At 42.6% G+C, this 13,434-nt stretch overlaps 1 protein-coding gene across 3 annotated transcripts in view; it reads left to right on the top strand.

Moving 5' to 3' along the window:
* The window catches only part of SMARCD3 (SWI/SNF related, matrix associated, actin dependent regulator of chromatin, subfamily d, member 3), a 73,575-nt gene that overhangs the window by 41,275 nt on the left and 18,866 nt on the right, over nt 1-13,434 (top strand). For all 3 annotated transcript variants that reach the window (XM_066341300.1, XM_066341293.1, XM_066341285.1), the window contains one exon: nt 6,611-6,733. In XM_066341300.1, coding sequence (XP_066197397.1) covers nt 6,611-6,733 — 123 coding nt within the window. The remainder of the gene's footprint in view (nt 1-6,610; nt 6,734-13,434) is intronic.

The raw sequence follows: 13,434 nt of genomic DNA, 5'->3' as shown, positions 1-13,434 counted from the left end.
ATTGTCTGTAGGGACACATGACTACTCCTCAGATTGTACCTCTTTCTCCAGGCCTTGCCTCTGTGTTACCACTGGTCAGTCTTATTTTCTCTTAGTATTGAGTCATTACATTTTTTCCCAGGGACCTGTGAATGTGATCCACCATTCTGCTTCTTTGACTTCCTTGCCTACCCATTCTGATGCAAGAATCTCAGCTGAAAACCATTCTGGTGCCATAGCTGTGCCTGTCTTTGCTTTTTCTTGTTTAGCTTGCTGAGTGGGGTGCAACTTTGAAACAGCAAACTGCCCCTCCTCCAGTGGCATGCTTGTCTGAGTATTAGCTGCCCTTCTTCTCACTCAGCCCCAAATTCCTGGGGACTTTTTGTCTAGCTGTCCTCTCCTTTTCATCTTCTCTGCTTCATTTTCCTTTACACAAATATTTAGTCAATTTTGCTGCTGCTGTTCACTGACCACCATGTGGAATTCTCTGCACAGATCCCATGCCATAATAGCTGTCCTACTGTGGTTTGGTCACTGCATGGCTGTTGTCCACCTCTTTCTCCATCTGAGCCAACCAGAGGTGAGGAACACCTGGATCTACCATTCACTTGTAAGAAAGAAGAGTTTAGGGGGTGTGATAATCAGTGGTAGCCTTGGATATAGCAACTGTGAAATTAATTCAAAATCTTGCAGGGGATGAGGAAGGAGAATAGTCAAGTACAGACTCTGGACTTTAGACAAGCAGAGTTTGGCTTATTCAGGGAACTAGTAGGTGTGATTCCTTGAGAAGCAGCTGTGAAGGGCAGAGTGGCTCAGGAAAGCTGGGAGGTCTGTAAGGACCTTTAAGAGCAGCTGTTTAAAATGCAGGAGAATGAGCAGATTTATTAGGGAGCCCAGAACAGTGGTGGTCCCAACCTCAAAAGGCAATGTAACAAGAAGTGAAGCAGGGACAGGCTACAAAGGAGGAGTATAGAAACATTGCCTGGGGTGCAAGGGGGGCATGGTATCAGCAAAGTCAAAGGTCAGCTGTAGTTGAGATCTTCAAGGGACATCAAGAAAAGCTTCTCCTCTTGCACTAGTAGTAAAGGCTGACCAAGGAAAATGTGTGCCCCATGCTGAATGGGCTCGGTGATCCAGTGATGACAGAGGCAGTATGTCTGGAGCACTCAAAAAGCCTTCTTTGTTCAGTCTGCACTAATGATGCCTGTGATCAGTGAGCACACCCAAGGGGAACAGCCGACAGCGGACAGGGGTAGGGCCAGGGATTAGTTAAGGAAACTTGACCTGTACAACTCCATGATACCCAACAGGCTGCATCTGAGGGAGCTGGCCAATGTCCTTTCAAGGCTGCTGTCTCGTACGTAATAGTCTTGTATTCAGGTTGGGACATTTTGGTCTAAAAGGGCTGACAACCATCTGGTTGGATGATGAGGCTGAGAAGGTGGCTAATGGTTGCACTTGGCCATGAAGATACTGACATCAGAGTACTGCAGGGATGTGTCATAGCAGCAGTTCAGTGCAGCATCTTTGCAACTGCAAAAGGCAGTGCTTATAAAATCTACAGATTACACCAATCACTGGGTGGGGAAACCAGTTGATGTGCTTGTGGACACACTGGAGGTATGAACCAACAAGAACTTTATGAAAGTCAAGTAAGTCAAATGTTCTTCCTTGGCAAAGAGGAAGGCTGCCTGGCTGGGAAGCTGCACTGCTGGAAAAGCCCTGGAGGCACTGGTGGACAGTGAGCTGAGTGTGAGCAGGAGGTATGCCTTGTCAGCAAAGATGACTAACAGCGTCCAGAGCTCTCTGGCTGGGAGCAGAGCCAAGAGATTGAGGGACTTGATTACCCTTCTTTGCTCAGTGCTCATTAGCTCAGTGCTAGGGCACTGTGTCCAGTTTTGGGATCCTGAATTCAAGAAAAACATTGGCAAACTGGACTGAGGTCAGTGGGTGATTGTCAGGTTGATTGAATGATTGGATCAGCACATGAAGAAAGACTGAGGCAACTGGCCTTGTTCAGTCTGAAGAATGCTCTGAGGGGACCTGGCAACAGCAATGTCTTGTCAGCTCCTACCTAGGAGCATGGACTGCTTTTGCCATTTTAATGGACTGTGTTACTGGCCCTGTGGCAGTGAATCAGAAATCCTCCTCAAACCACACTCTCTAAGGGGTCACAGGGTGGCACAGTTATGATTTATAGGGAGTGTCAGCCTTTAGCTGGATTTCTTTGACCACCATTGAAGCCTCAGGGGTAGAGACACTTTTGGCAATCAGCTATAGGCTAAAATTTCTTAGCAGGGAAACTGTCCAGTAGCTGCCAAGTCAGACTTCAGTCATTGCCACTTAAGATATAAAAATTCTGATTCTCAACTACACCTGTGAAATGTGTGGGTTAGGTCCACCTGCCATAGATAGTAAAAAAAGAGCTGAGGATCAAATTGAGGTTGTCAGACTTGAGGTAGTAAGAGGTCTTGGATTTTGTTACCTCACTCAAAGATGGGAATTCTAGGGTAGCCAGATTCTAAAGAAGCTTCCAGATCTCTATTTATTAGTGCTTTGGGGTTTTTAAAATCAAGATTGCTGAAACTGTTTTGTTTGTCCTGCCTAGGCAGTGAACAATGCAGCTCCAACTGTTTCTGCCTGAAATACTTCCAGTTTTATTTACTGGGTTTTTTTCTGGGAACTTGGAGGTACACAACAATAGGACCTGTGAAAGTTGTGCAGGCCAGCTGTTCTACAAAGCAGGTTCAAGTTACATCAGCTTGCTCATGACCTTGACCAGACTGGTTCTGAATAGCCCCAGCCAAGGATGGACACCCCAGAGCATTTTTTGACAGACTGTTCCAAGGTTTTAATACCATCATGTGTCTTGTTTGTTTTCTCAGAGGTTTTTTTTACAAACCAATTCCTTACAGGGAGTGAATAGCCCATGCTGCAGTGAGCTTCTGTTGCCTCTCACCCTAATCTCATGCACCTCCAAGGGGAGGCTGGCCCTGTCTGTGCTTCACCGGTCCCATGCAGCCATTGCACTCTCCCAGGTGATCTCGTTTTCCCTTTTCTTCTCCAGGCTGGAGAAGCTCTTGCAGCTTCTCTCAGCAGGTCTGCGCTCCAGCCCCCAGCATCCTACTGAGCCTCTGCAGGCCTCGCTCCAGAGTGTCACATCTTTGTGGTCCTGTGCCCACCAGTCCAGATCCAGTTTCACCGGGCGAGAAAGAGCCTCTTTCCTGGGCTGGATGGCAGCGCCTGTGCTAATGCAGCCCCTCTTGCAGCTGCCCTTTGCTACGGCTGTCTTACCCCACAGACTCCTGCAGCACTTGCTGTCTGTGCATCAGGGTGCCCAAGTCCTCTCCTGCCAACCTGTTTTTTTCCCGGCCGATGCCCACCTGTCTCCCTGCACGGTGTCATTCCATCCCAGCAGCAGAGCTGTTCCTGTGCGGAACTCTGTGCTGAGGAGTTGCTGCAGCCTGTCAGGGTCCGTGTGCACAGCCCTGCTGCCCTGACGGACTTGGGCTCAGGACCCTGAGAGGCCTGAGCACAGGGCTCAGCCAGGAGCAGTGGAGCCAAAAACGACATGGAGCCTTCTCTGTGGCTTTTGACATGAGCAGCAGAACCACACCTGCACCTGGGTTTTTCCTTAGCTTTCCTTCTGCTGCTGAACTTCTTGTAGAAAGCTTCCTTGTTGCTTTTCCCATCCTGCTGACTGCAGTTGTTTGCCTTCCAAGCTGTCATACTCTGACAGTCATAGAAGCTGTCCAAAGCTGTTGTTCATATCCCAGAATTTGTAGTGTTGCAGCTTTTTCTTGGTTTCTGATTCCATCTCACAAGCCTTGCACATCTGTTTACAGGCAGGTGTGGTGGGGCCTCCACATTGTGCTGCTTCTACAAGAAAATTGTGAGATTTTCCCATCATGCCATTTCTCGCACACTGTCTTCACTGCCCCCACTTGCAAGTTAGCCATTGATAAAAAACCTCTGGAAATCAAGGATAAAATTGCATAATTTAGTTATAATTGCCTTTTTTACTAATCTGTAAAAGTTTGAAACCTATGAATTTTCATAATAGAAAAATAACTCCAGCCTCAAGGAAGACACTCTCTTATTAATGTTAATAGTAATCTCTTACAGTTATCCATGGAATTCTAAGATAAAGTGCAACAATATATGCTTCAAAACCTTGGCTGACAAGATGCTGCTTCTGCTAGGTGCTTTCTGGAATTTCTTCAACTAGGTAAAGGCCAGAATGGAGAATTTAAGTATTGAAATACTCCTTTTGCATTTATTGTTAGAACTTCAGTAGAAGCGCGTAGACCTGCATGGAGCCATGAACTTTTCAGTTAGGGCAAACCATGCAAGAGAAGGAATTTGGCAGGCTGCACAGACCCTTATAACATATGCACTATCATGCCTCTGAAAGGTTATTCCATTAGTAGGGTGAGAAAGCAGAAGACTGTGAGAGCTGCCAAAACTGGCCTGAGTGAACCTTTAATCTAGCCCAAAATCTCATCTTTGCTGTGACCGTAACACATCTTCAAGAAGAATACAAACATAGCAAGTACAATTCTTCTCTCAAATGCTCTCCCAATCTCTGGCCATTTGCAGTTCATGGAATTAGATGCAGTTTTGTCTTTAGCTGATTTTAAAGTGTTTGTACTTCTTAGCATCTTAAAATATTTAACATCCAGTTTGGTTATAGGAATGGAATAGGAAATAGCCCTTTCACTTTCATGTTACAAAAGATGTGAACGTGTGGAATAAAAGTATTTATTGAAGGTTTCTGCTGTTTCTATGAATGTCCTAGAATTTTCATTAGATCTTGGGTCTAGTACCCATTGAACTAGTTGGAAAGACTGGATCACCTGTGTTGTATGGGCTGTATCTTAAGGACTCTGTGGGCCTCTCCCTGTTTCACCCTGTGTCCGGGAGGTTCACAAACTGTTTCTGATGGAACTTGGCATTAAAGGTTGGAAACTACTTTCTTGGTAAAAATTTAAAGAATTTTTAATTGACTGCAGAACACCATGATTAATTTCTTCAGGCAAGGAACTGAGGAATCTTTTCATCTGTGCAGAACAGGAAACAAACATTGGGGTGTTCTGTTGTGTCCAAAAGTTGGCACTCACTGTGTTGCTGCCCTTGCTCTGCAAACTGCCTGTCAATTCTTTGATGTTTCCAGGGTAATGCTTGCTCTTCGTGCTCATGATTCTTTTATTATTCTGCTGATATGAACGTTTTGAGAAAGCATATAAGCAGTTAAAAATATCATGGTTTGGCTAAAGCTGGACAGTTATTGCTCTGTGGTTTCCAAAGTGTCACTCTTGCTGTAAGTAGAGCAGGTATTCTGCCATCTCAAAACAAACAGAGTAGGTTGAAGGAGACATTTATTTGGTATTCTTAGTCAGTCTAAATACAGCAGGGAGAAATTGTTCAGGCTGGAAAAGAAAATTATTAAGAAAGGGATGGCAAAAACCCATAGAACCTAGGGCAAAGGTGCCTAGGGAATACATGCCAACTGCTGCTCCAGCAGTGCAGGGAAATGGCATCAAATGAAACTCACCCGTGGCAAAAGAAGCTTCCTCCCACATTGCCTGGTGAGGTTCTGGAACCCTCTGCCTTGGGCTATTGCTGCTAAAAGGCAGCAACTTTGAAACCTTGTCAGAGACAATACTAGGAGAGCCAGCGGTTGGCATGACCTCCTGCAATAGTGCTCATGTCCTTGCTGGACACAGGGAACAGGTGCATGCCTAGTGTCTCTCACATAGGTGTTTGTGCCTTACACCAGATATAAACTGTAGTTGTAACTGTAACTAAGTGTGATTCTAAAGCAAAACAGGAATACCAACTCACTTCTAATTCCTATGGAAATACTATAACAGTTTATGTAGTTTATATAACTATAAACTTATTTTAGTTAAAGAAGTGAAAGCTAGAGTGAATATCGTAGAAATAGAAAAGGTCGTCTTGTAGATCTATTTTAATTACTTACAGTACCCTTTTTTCATGGTTTTCCTGCATGAGTTATTCCACATTTTCATTTAAGGGTATACTTAGCATTTCTAAGCTCTGTTCATTAGGTCTTCATTCCAACCTACTTCATATCCACTCCTCTGCTAACTTCCTTGTAAAAGAGAAAATGAAAAAGGGGGTTTCTCAATAGATCTAACGTAGTTAACTGATGTATTAAAGTGCCAATAAACGTTGGCAGGATCCTAAGTTGACACCTGATACCTGGTCATGTTGAAACTTGGATGTGCAGGTCAGTGTCACCTCTGCCAGGAAGATTTGCTAACAAAGGCTGGCATCCCACGTGACAGTTTTTACTTCGGATTGCTCAAAGTAGTGGCTCCGTGGCCGCTGGCAGCTAAGCCTCCCTCGAAGAAAACAACCATGATTCAGGTCCTGTGGATTCAGGCAGGGTCTTCGAGAATGCATTAGCCTTGATTCTGTGCTCTCGCTTCTCAGTCTGTGCCATGTTGTCCCACGCCATTGAGACCTGCCCACTGTCTGGGAACTGCTGTCGGAGGGAGAACTCCTCTGGGCACATCTGTCCAAGGGCTGGGAATGTCAGTATTGCTGTTCTGGAACACGGCAGATTGGTGCTTCCTGTGCTTGGCTATTGATTGCTTCCTTTCAGATCCGGGAGCTGGTTCCCGAGTCCCAGGCCTACATGGATCTCCTGGCCTTTGAGCGCAAGCTGGACCAGACCATTATGCGGAAGCGCGTGGACATTCAGGAAGCGCTGAAGAGGCCGATGAAGGTATGATGTGAAAAATTTGTAGATTCTGTCGGGGGAGGAAAATAATTCTTATAGTAAATGGTGGAAATACGTTTCCAGTAGAAGTCCCATTAGCAGAAATGCTTTGGAATGGGTCAGTGAGCAAACAGCTGGGAATCAGCATGCATAGAAAAGTGGTAGAGAAAATTCTGTGGCTATTACCAGGTCTAGCTTCTGAAAGTCTTTAATAAGGGGAATAATAGCCTAGGGATAAATAAAGGATAGATAAACACTGGTTTGGGAACTTTGTATTCAAATGATAAAAAATGGGAAAATAAGAGATTAGAGGGTTGTGCTGAAGGTATGTATTAACGTTTCCAATTCAGATTTGGTCAGAAGTGGAACTTGTGGAACAACAGAGCATACAATGGGAAGATTTACTTACAGAAATTATTATTTGTGTAGGAAAAGAATGGATGACATTTTCTGCGTTTTCTATTAGATCAAGTCCAGCACTTCACTCTTCGTAATTTCCCACTGAAATGGTCTTTTTCTAAGTTTTCGGAGTCTGTTCATTGGAATCATGTAAGAGTTTGGATAGGAGGAAACTGGAAGTTTTCTAGTTCAACCTTCTGCTAAAAACAAGGCTGTCAAGACCTTGCTGAGTTTTCAAGATCTGTAAGGATGGAGATTTCACAGCGTCGTCAGGCAGTCTGTTAAAATTTTTGCCCTCTCTCATTGTGAAGAATTTCTTTTCATGTTTTATTTAAGTTCTTGTGACTGTATTAGGTAGCTTATATTCTATTCCTCTAATAGTTGCAATAGAATAAGGGGTTTTGTAGCTGTATGTCTGCTATGACGTAAAGCTATTATAGCTATCATTCTTGTCTGTACCACAGTGAGGAGGGTACGCCCAACAAAGATCAATATTCTGTTGTCTTTGTTACTGTACAGGTGATAAAATGGGATAGGCTGATAAAATGTGCAAGGCTTTTACCTCTTTCCAGTTTTACCAGTTGCTATATGGGAAACAAACAAAAAAGAAATAATCAAGTTCCATTAACACCTAGATAGGAAACTGAATTGTAGATGATCTAAATCATGAGTTAAGTCTTAAAAAGTGTTGTGCATAGTAGATTATACTCTCGAAAGAAATGATTTGTCTTACCTGTTTGCTACATGTAGAACACTGTTCTTTTAAACTAGCTAGGAATCTGGCTAAAGGTTATTGAAGTTTTAAAGGTGATTTAAAGGTGATTGAAGACTGACTTGAATTCATAAATCAGCAGGAAGTTATTCATTCTGTGGCAAACTCTTTAATGAGGGAATTAACAGGTCCACAAGGCCCTAGCTGTAAGCTGTGCAATGGAGAAATTCAGTGTCTGGGATAGGGAAGAGTGTAGAAGGCACAAAACTCTACAGAGACTGTAGAGGGAAAATTCTGTTTCCATCTAGGGCTCAGCAAACACATTTTAAGTATCAGTTACTCAGCTCACATCGAGAGAATGATCAAACAGATGTTTTTCAAATTCATGTAGTCCTAGCATATAGGTATCAGACCTGTCAAAATAGGGCTAAACCTAGATACACTTGGGTTTTTCTTAATGTTAAGTATTTCCATTTTATTACAGTTACAGAATTGGTAACAGCAATAGAAGTTATCTTTGCATTTCCATCTCTTATCAAAGTTCCTGTAATTTTGAAATATTTGCCTTAAAACAGTGATTCTCAAACTGGGATTGTAATCCCGGGAGAAATATGAATTTGTCTGAGGTATGTGAAATTATGTAGGCAATATGCAGGATTTCTTAGAGTTATTAGCTGTAATTGCAGTTACAGTGTTTGTCACAGTGATTGAGCTGTAGCTGGAGACAGTCATAAGGAGCCACAGATTTATGGTCTAGTATCACTCAGGCTGGCTTTTTTTTTTCTGTCTGAAGACTAACTATTGTGGGGAGGTTTTAGGAAGAAGTGGTTTAAGCATTTTTTTTTTTTTTTTCAAGAGGACAGTGCATAAAATATGTTTGGCTTGTTGGTCCTACTTGGATCTCCTTAGAGCAGCTGTGCTCTTGAACCAGCTGACAGCTGTGGGAGGGCTCAAGGAGTGAGGAGACCTGGGGTTTGTGCGGCTGTTGGAGGGAGAAATGGCCTTCCCCACCTGTCAGCTCCTTTGATTACTGTCAGCAGCCCTCTTCAGCTGCCAGCTTTTCCAGTTTAGATCCTGCCCTGGCTGTTTTCTGCTGGTTGGGTACTGCTGTGTACTGTCCTCTTCCTCAGCCAGTCCTGCATTCTTGGATTACATCTGTCATGAGAGTCTCAGAATTCCTTGTCTGCAGAGAAGCATTAGCAAGAGTCCCTGTACTGACTTCATGGGAGACCCACATGGTCAGAATTCCAGAAAGAATCTACAGGAGGTGGTCAGGTAGGCAGGGCTGTTGGACAGATACAGCAAGCTCCATGGCCTGAAGGAAACAGAAACCAGTACACTCAAAAGACCAGTAGATGGCATTAAAGAATGAATTACTGAAAATCTATGCAGCTCTAAGACCATGGTGGACTTCAGGAGCGGGATTTATTTGGCTGAGTATAGACATAGCTGTTTTATTCATTGATCTGTGAGCTAGTCACTCTTGGCTCCCTTCGTAGTTGAGGAATGAAGTTGGTGTAGGCAATGGTGTTCAGGGCACAATTCTTCTCATACAGAAGTGGACGTTTAAAAGAATATAGATAAATAACACCCTAAAAATGTCTTTTTTCTCTCCATTGTGCAAGCCTGAGTTAGACAGTTGTGGCCATAAACATAATTCTAAGACCTAGACGATTTTCATCCTGAAGCTTGAACCAGAGTCTCCTGACTGAAAGAGGGCTCTGACCCATATCACAAGCAAGGCTCCTTACTCCAAGTCCTGGCACCACAGACAATACTCTTGTCTCACTCAAACCAGAAACTGTCATCCAGGGACTGTCACTCTTTTGCAGTGAACTGGTGTGAGACATTCAGTTTACCAGATATGTGTATAGTTGCAGTTTCCAAACTAAATTATCTGATACCAGGTTCTCCATTTTTAGTGAAAAACAAGTAGTAGCATCAGAATACCATCATAGTGTCTCTCTCCCTAGTTTCATGAATTGAGATTTTCCCCCCCACTTCCAGGTTTTAAGATGATTGAGGAATTGATATCTGATTGTTGCCAGAAAGCAGTTTAGGTTGTTTTCTGAAACACTTATCTTGTGGCCTAATTTCATGTGTTCTGCTATTTGCATTATGAGATAAGGAAAATGTGAACACCTAATCTCCTCCTTTGATCAGTCAATGTTTTAAATATGTCTTCCAGGTTCTTTAATGTTCTCTTTTCTCAGGTAAAAATTCATTCCTGCCAATCACTGCAGAAAGGGAATTTTTCAGTGCACCTGGCTTCTTATTACCTGTCGCTATACAATACCTCACTCTCTCCTGAGAAAGTGCAATATACAACTGAGAAATAAGCTGCTATAGCTGATTTTGTACTGCTGTGCATACTAATTTCCACTTTCTTCCTCTGTAGCATTTGCTTCACCTTTGAGTTTTGTTGTTGTTTAAGCTTTTATAGAACTGTCTACAAGTGCTTTTCATGTATCAGTGCAATTTTGAACTCAGCAAATATTGTCTCATTCCTTTTATTATTCATACTTGTGTAGTCTACCAAGTCACTGGTTTTTCTGCTTTGGGTTGGCCATGTTTAAGTTCTTGTCCATTTTTTTAAGGAGTTACCTAACTAATTTTGTTTCCTCTACAAATTTTGACATCTCTTGGCTGCTGCTCTGTGTAGGATGCCCCTATATTCCAGCTCTGATATGGACACTCTTTGTTTAATTTGGGTCTTTTATAATAAACAGATAGTGGTCATTGTTTTTTCTGTCTCCTGATTTTTAGTTTCCATGCTACCACTGTTAATTTTGCTTCCTAAATGTTTTTTTTTGTGTGTGTATGTGAGACCAGGAAACAGTTACTCTATATGCAAAGGGAGAAACACAGATTTTAATTTTTTCTGTGCTTTTGGCTTGAAGGTTTTATGCTATCTTGAGATTCATAGAAATTTACCCTTAAGATATACTTAGAGAACTCTTAATACAATGCTACTTATAAAGTTGGCAGTCAGATTTTTTTTGAGTCAGTCAGCAATAGGGTATCTGCTAATAACTTTGTTTGAAATGCCAACTTCCCTGGAAGTGTCCTGGAGGGTTTGTGTCCAGCCTGGGAATTCATTGAAGAGAACTAACTTCAGCAGTTGATGGAGATTTGTCTGAGGGGCAGCACACAGATCATGGGATCATCAGATACTTACTTCCTGATTGTTAGATTTTCAATACTAATGGAAACTGGGGGAAAAAAAGTAATGCTGGAAACCAGGGGAAGTTTTCTGAAGGTTTTGACAGATTTCAGCATTTCACCCATTTACTTGAACTTAAAGCTGTATTGATTTGTGTGAAGATGACATCAGAGAACCTGGAGAGAGAGCAAGCTGTAGGTGTGCTGTTCCACCATTCCTCTCAGCCTCCCATTTAAATCTATTTGATTTCACATGAGCCCTCCCATCAGTTGTGCTGAGACCTTTGCAGGAGTTCATTTCTGAAATGACCACTCATCTGTTTCATATGATTATTTTTTCCTTTTTGTTTTCTCATGGAGAAATTATAAGTGAAACACAGTGGGTTTAAGGGAAGACATTTCATTTTAATATGACTGCTATTTAAAGTTCCTTTTGCTGAAGCTTAGTCAAAGATCTGTATCTTACTCTTAGAAGGCAAGGAGATCAAGTATTTACTGATTTTTGGACACGAGATGATTTGATTCACAATGTTGATCAAATCTCTGTGAAGTTTCCCCTTCTTAGCTTTGCGTTTTTGGGGGGTAAAGTTCTGATGTGTCTGAGGAGATGAAGTGTGATGCTTTCTTTTTGCTCTAGAGCTGTAAGTCTACTCTTTAGTTTTTGCTCTCAGCTACTGAGAATCATTTGGTTGCTTGCTCTTCTGATCTCTGAGAATCCACCATAAAAAGAGGAGAACAGATTTTAGGTCTCTGTGATAAAGCAGAGGGCTAAGAAATTTGCAGAATTTGTTGAAGGGCAGTGGCTTCTTGCCACTGCTTTATTAAACTGCAAAGCAATCAAGTAGCTCATAAATTTTATTATTTCCTGCCTGGATGAGGTGGAGTTGCTCAACTGGAGATGGAAGAGTATGTCATTCTGAGAGCCTTCTGGATATGAACTTGACATTATTGTGGAACACGGGGATACTGAGAATGAACCAAATGCACTGTTTTTTGTGTATGTCAGCAGCTGAAGAGACTCTGAGGCCTGTACTCTAAAACCCCACCCAGCACCATGTTGGTGTCTTTCTTTCTTGAGCTCAGTTCTGACTATATCTCGTCTCTGAAGTGGTGTCTTCCAAGCCTGGACATCTTTATGATGGCGGTGTAGCTGTGCATGCTGGAGTTGTTACTGGATAGATCCCTTCAGGTAGGATTCAGACTATACTCTTGGGTCTCTGCCAAGGGTCTTGCTTCCCAGGCTTGATGGTTGTTTGAATCAGCTCCCAGGAAAATAGTCATGGTAGGAGAGAAGGAGCTTGAGGGTCCAAAGTAACTGTTCCTGGCTGTAGAGCCGCAGTCCTGAAATTTTGCTAGGGGTTTCTAAATTTATTTTCTTTAAATTCTGCTGTACCAAGTATGCACAACCACTGTTGGTGATAAGGGTATGTAGGGCAAGTTCACGTGCCATTGTCTAGCTCCTGGACCTGGAAGAGGAGACAGCCTCCCAAAATGTCTGGGAGAATCATTCCCATGTAGCTCTTACAAGGAGCCAGTGGTGCTGGTGACACTAGATCCCTATAAGTAAAAGCCTGCTTGTGTATGTAGGTACAGTTCTGCAAGTAATTCAGGTGGGGGTAGAATTTAGGAATGGTCCATAAAATGTGCAGGGTAATTTGAAGAGTTTTGAGTTTAGAAATGTGAAGTCCTTCACAAGTCCACCACACCAAATAGACATGTGGGGTCATTAAAATAATTATAGTATCAAAGACCACTTTGGCAACAGAAATCCTGTAGGAAAGGATGGCGAAAACATGGATTACAAGAATATTTTTCTGCCTGTCTGCCTGTTCTTACCTGTGTAAACTTGTCATTTTCTGCACTGATGCCACTTTGGAAAGTCCTGTTCCCTGTCAGAGCATACTGTTGACATGCCATTTCTGTCAAACCTCTCTGTCACCGTCTTCTCCAGATTTGGCAAAATGTAGTAATTTTCTGTTCCTCTTCAGGCATACATCTCTGCCTTCTCCATTCCTCTATGCCAGATTATGCTGTATAGTCTGCTGTATGTAACTTCCTTCTCTCCTGTGTGTGTGTGAAAGCTTTACAAGACTGCTCCTTTCTTACATTGTTTTGTCGGCATTAACTTGACAACTGTAATCTTTTTGACATTGTGTTGTACGTAGGTATTGGAGATATTTGAGAATTTCAAAGTAATTTTTTGTGATAATCTTTTCTGGAATCCATGCATCAGACTTAATAGCTGGGTTTTCCACATGGTGCGTGGAAGGAAGGGTGCTGAGAAATTACACAGCCATAAGCCACTGCAGTGACTGGGAAACTTCTGGTGGTGTGTAAAAATAACAATGTGTAGGCATGAGTGTATCTCTGACAGGCTTGAGCACCTGGGTTAGGGAGGTAGGAGGGTACCTTCTTCACTCAGGTCTCCCAGCAA

Source organism: Sylvia atricapilla, chromosome 1 (assembly GCF_009819655.1).
Source record: "Sylvia atricapilla isolate bSylAtr1 chromosome 1, bSylAtr1.pri, whole genome shotgun sequence".
NCBI classification, from domain to species: Eukaryota; Metazoa; Chordata; class Aves; order Passeriformes; family Sylviidae; genus Sylvia; species Sylvia atricapilla.
Note: the sequence above shows the minus strand (reverse complement) of the source record. Positions and strands in the feature narration are given on the sequence as shown.